The 5326-nt window shown below is 39.6% G+C and overlaps 1 protein-coding gene across 1 annotated transcript; it reads right to left on the reverse strand.

Annotated features, from left to right (window-relative positions):
- Positions 1-580: 580 nt before the first annotated feature.
- LOC110199830 (uncharacterized) lies at positions 581-3993 on the reverse strand. The gene is made up of 2 exons (XM_020974811.2): positions 3657-3993; positions 581-3240 (listed from the first exon to the last, which is right to left on the reverse strand). Exons 1-2 carry the CDS (start codon positions 3685-3687, stop codon positions 590-592), a joined length of 2682 nt encoding a protein of 893 aa, XP_020830470.1. The 5' UTR covers positions 3688-3993; the 3' UTR covers positions 581-589.
- Positions 3994-5326: the final 1333 nt, after the last annotated feature.

Raw genomic sequence — 5326 nt, forward strand, 5'->3', positions numbered from 1 at the left:
AGAAAAAAAGAAATATCTCATTTTAGCATGACCAGTTCTGCTCTCTTTGGGTGAGTTCAGAAACCAGACTTTTTTTTTCATTTTTTTCTAAGACCTGTGGTATCAAGACTGAGAGAGAAGAGGGTTCTATAATTTGAGGCTTTAGCAGAGAAATACTTTATATACCACTGCCAAAAGGCTTACATGGTAATTTTCATTTCTCTTAGTGTTATGAGCAAATTTTGTTTCTGTTTTGTTTTTTAGAGTAGGTTTAGATTGGGATTGGGAAGGTCAGTATAAGTAGTATGAATAGCACAGATTCTTATCAAGCCTTTGGGGAGAGGTAGGAATGGGGTAAGGATTCACCAACCACATATTGATGTATCTATTGATAAAAATAGTCTTTGAGGGAGGAAGAATTTGATGTTTTCTTGAAATCTGCCATCTATTTAATGTGATTTTGATACTTTTAGGAAGATGCATTACTAGCTACCTCATAAGTTCAAAGGAAAACAATCCAGCTCATTAATTTCCCATCTGATTGAAAGGAATAATAAAACAAGACACAAGTTTCAGATACACAGAAATCTAATTACTTTAGAATGGTTCTTTAATTTGCAGTTCTCTTGTTTTTAAGTCTTTCTAGTAGAGATCTTACAACATCCTCATTTCTACTTGCTCCTTCTGTGGGGGTGCTGAAATTCATGGACATTTTTCTTTTAAATTGTTGCTGATTTCCAGATGTTTTCCTCCCACATGGCTGATCACCTTTAGCAAGTATAAAGTCAAGCCAAGTCATCCGTTTAGGTAACTGGTGATCAATGTGTGATTTAAGGGGCATAGTGTGAGGACAGGAAAATGAAATTGGAGATGTAAAGTGTGTGGAGTCCCAAATGATGTCTGTCTTTGACTGGGGAACTTGGAGAATATGTTTAATACCCATCTCATCCTTAGAAGTTGGCATAGGACTTGGCATAACCACCAATTGTGCTGCATAAGGATCTTTCATTCCATTTACATGGGGACAATCATATGGAATCCAGGAGGCACAAGCTAAACAGACAGTGTAACTAGTTGATAAATGTGAGCCAGGTTGAGTGTTATGATAACCCCTCATCCGCCTCAGGAGAATCTGCTTTTGGATATCATTTTTTTTCTCCTCCCGGGGAATAGAATTGATGACACTGCTAAAAAATTCTTTGGAGATATTCTTACTGCCCTCAGTAGGATGTATTAAATGGATATGTGTGAAAGACTTTGAGGACTCTCTCTGGCTTTCCTGGGCCTTGTGGTTAAGGCCAGGTGAAACAGCCTCAGCTGGGTAGTGACAGTTTAATGTACCCTTGTCCTGATCCTTCAGGTTTGATGGAGATGTCTGGTGGTCAGATCCTGGGGAAAGTGTGTCAGGATTTGGTACATCTTCAGACTTCTTTTCCAGATCTGTTGGAGAGTTATCTTTATAACCAGCCTGGTAGTCAGGACTAAGTCTAAGGATATCCTGATGCTCAGCAGCCAGAGGAGCCTCTGGCAGATGATCAAAATCTAAAGATGTAGTGCCATGGTCAGAGACTGGTGTAGTCTGTTTCAATCGGTTAGAAACTGGTGAAGGCTGATCCTGGTGGTCAGGGACCTCTTCATCCTTGGCAGTCTGGCCCTGGCTCAATGAAGGTGTGGCCTGGTGTTCTGAGCCTTGTGTTGTCTGTACCCAATCATCAGAGTCTGAGGAAGCCTTAACTTGGTGATTGGAATCTAAGATACCTTTGGTCCTGTGGTCTAAATCTCCTTCAACCTCATCCTGGTGGTCACAGGCTGATATAGCCGCATCCCTGTCATTACTTCCTGATGCAGCCTCAGGTTGGGAGATAGGAGTTAGTAAAGGTGTTTTCTTATGGTTGATATCCAATGAAGTCTCATCAGAGTGATCCAGATGTAGATATATTTCAGGAGTTTCAAAATGTTTGGGGTCAAGCAGTTTCTTGGTCTCATTTTCTAGACCTGATACTGGCTCGTGTTGGCAGCAGGTGTCTGATTGAGTTTCACATTGTTGGTTAAGGTCCACTCTAAAATTAGATTTATGTTCTGGGTTTGGTGTTATATCAATCTTTTGACCAGGGTCTGGTTGAGGTGTGACCCAGTAGTTGATATGTAAAACCTCAGTTGGGTGGTCAGGACCCACTGAACTTTTAACCTGTTGATCAGAGATTAATAAAACTTTAGCTAGATTGTAGGATCCTGGTGGAAATGTAGGTTGTTTGTTAGGGAGTTTTGATGGCATAAATGCTCCCTTGACCCAGTTGTAATAGGGTATCAGTGGAGTCTCAGCCAGATGTGTATGAGGGCACTGTAAGGGCATTGAGGTAGCCCTGAGCCAATTTGAGTCATGGCTAGGTGGCACAGTTGTCACTTGGGTCTGACGGTTTGAGATTGGGGTTAACACAGTCATAGCCATTGGAGCCAAGGGCATTGGGGGACATTCTGGTGGCACAGTTATGGGTCTGACCTGGTGGCTGGATTGTGATGACAGCATAGCTTTGATCTTGGGATAGTTATCTGAGCATGAAAATGTCATAGCTTCAATCTTTTGCCGATGGTTGAGGCATTGAAATTGGGAAGTTGTGACCCAGTCCCAATGTCTCGACCTCAATGATGGATGTGGATTGAGACATGGTAATGCTTCAGGTGTTACCTTGGCCTGGTACTGACTACATTGTGAATATGAAGCTGTAATCCTGGTCTTGGGGACAGGAAATGATGGAGTTGTGGGCTGATTATTGAGTGGTTGAGCCTCAAATTGGTTATGACAGCCTTGGGGAATCTTAGGAAGGTGGTCACGGCCAGATGAGGTCTTGAAAAGGGAGTCAGGGATCAATGGAACCCGAGTCCAGTGATTAAGGTCAAAAAGAGGTGTAGCCCAGTATTCATGGCATGGTGAGGTAATAGCTGTGGTTTTGCCCCAATGTTTCAAGTGTGGCGAAGGCATAATTGTTCTTTGGGTCTCCAGATGTTGTAATGTTGCTTCATGTTCAATATGGGGTAGTATCATAGTTGTAGCCTCTTTGTGGCATGATGAGGGTATAGTCGTACTTTTGCAGCGAGGATTCATTGATAATTTGGTTTGAGGCTGGTATAGCTTAGCCCTGGAAAGAGAATCTTCATTGATTGATGGCATTGACTGGTGAGGGTAACATGGTAACAGTACCATCTTCGACTGACAATGAAGGCCCTTTTGAGAGTACTGGACTGGTGCTTTTGATGAAGAGACTGTGTAAATGAGGATAAAGTAATACCACATTATAAAATACATGACAAAGAAAACTATAAAATAGGGAATAATCATGGAATAAGGAAAGAGTAAGCACTACCTAACAATAACATTACTTAATCTTCACAATAACCTGATGAGGTAGACAGGGAATTTTTTTATCTCCATTCATTCTACTGATGAGGAAACTGAGGCTCAGTGCTATTAAGTGATTTGTGGGTCACAGGATAATTGAGACTACAGCTCAACACTTCTATCTCTAGAGATTTGGCTGATACCTAGGCTCAATATCAAGGAGAAGGGAATCACAAAAAGTTTGGGTCAATGACCTCCTCAAGTAAATAGGGACAGAAATCAAGGGGAAAAAAAATATGATGGGGCCAGCCATTTGAGACTGCTTAAAGTCAAAGCTCACCATTTGACGATGTCTTCTTCCTTCTTCCCATTGGTCTATTGGAGATTTTCCTTCGAGAATATGTTAACAAAAGAAGTGAAAAATCCAGATGACCTCATAAAGGCAAACAAATGATTATTTTTAGAACTTGACCCAGGCCCTGCATGAATTTTTTTGTTTTGTTTTTGTTGTAATGCAGGTACTTTTGTTTCCATCAATGAGATTGTTAACAGCTAGAATTGTGCCATATCATCATTTCAAAACCAACCCTCCTGCAAATAGGGAAAAGGTGAAATGAGTTGTGGACCCTGCATAACCTCATGGACCTCTAGATTTTTCTTCTCACTCTTATGAAAATAAACTCTGAAAATTTTGTTCATATTGCATTCATTTATAAATTGAGATAAAAATAGCTGAAAAAGCTTTGCGTTATTCAGCCAAAGCTCATTTTAAGAGGAATAAAATACTTCAACGAAGTTAATGAAATTCTACTATAAAAGGGTGTTCTTAAACTAATTCTTTTACAAAAGACGTTCTGGTCTAAATGTAAATGAAGTAAAATTAATGGCATTTTGAAACTATTTGGGTAAGAAAATTGAGTATCATAAAACTGGGGCTAATTGCCAATCTTTTGCATTGTACCATAGATGTAGAGCTGGTAGGAATCTTAGGGGTCATCAAGTCCTACTCTTGTTGTTTTACAAATGAGAAAACTGAGGCACAGAGAAGTCAAATGACCTGCATGGGATCTCACAGCTAGTAAAGATGTCTGAAGTGGAATTTGAACCCAGTTCTTTCTGTATTCCAAGTCTAGTAACTACAACATGTTGCTTCTCATCTAAGATGTCTTCTAAACCTTTCCACAAACAAAATATCCTGGTAACCCACACTAAATTTCCACTACCCACTTACTGTCTTGAAGAGCTTCTCACCAGTATCAAGAAGAGCAGGGCACTGGGTCAATCCAAGTTGTCTCCCAGGTTATAAATTTCCTCAATAGGAGACAGATGAAAGATTAATGAGTCTTCTATAAAAATAAACTGATAAAAAAAAAAGTATTTTGTCCAAAAAAAATAGTACTCTCTCCTAAGAGGTCAATGTTCTAGAAAAATAGATGTGGTCTTTAGAAAACTATAGGAGGACAGAGACCACTAATTCTCAGTCCCAGAAGGAGTCGCCATAATGAACTCTTACATCATAGAGCTGTCCATTGTCTATCTGTAGGCAGTTTCCCCAGCAATCTGTGGAGGCTATTCATTTCAAGGAATACTTGAACTCTTTGACACTCCTATGACGCAGTGCTCCATGGAAAAACTCATAATTTCCTGTGGGCCAGCTATATATCTCTTCCCACACCCTCAGAGAACTTTTTGACTTAACATTACTAAATCCTTATCTCTTGGTAAGTGCAAAAACCTTAAACCATCAGCAAGAGCCTAAATTTCTGTACCTCCTGAAGGGCAGAAACCATCCATTCATCTCCTATAACATTTCCATAACATTTATCTTCCATAACATTTGTCTACTGTCTAACTTTACATATGTCTGACATGAAACACATTTACATGTTTTATATGAAATATTTTATCAATTTTGTGAAGATTTTATACCAGCAAGTAAAGGAAATATCTTCATTGTCTCCATTACTATTCAAGAAATGCTCTTGTAAAACCAGGAGAAAGAAAAGAGCT

The sequence above is a fragment of the Phascolarctos cinereus genome, unplaced genomic scaffold (assembly GCF_003287225.1).
Source record: "Phascolarctos cinereus isolate Bilbo 61053 unplaced genomic scaffold, phaCin_HiC Scaffold_7;HRSCAF=346, whole genome shotgun sequence".
In the NCBI taxonomy this organism is placed as follows: Eukaryota; Metazoa; Chordata; class Mammalia; order Diprotodontia; family Phascolarctidae; genus Phascolarctos; species Phascolarctos cinereus.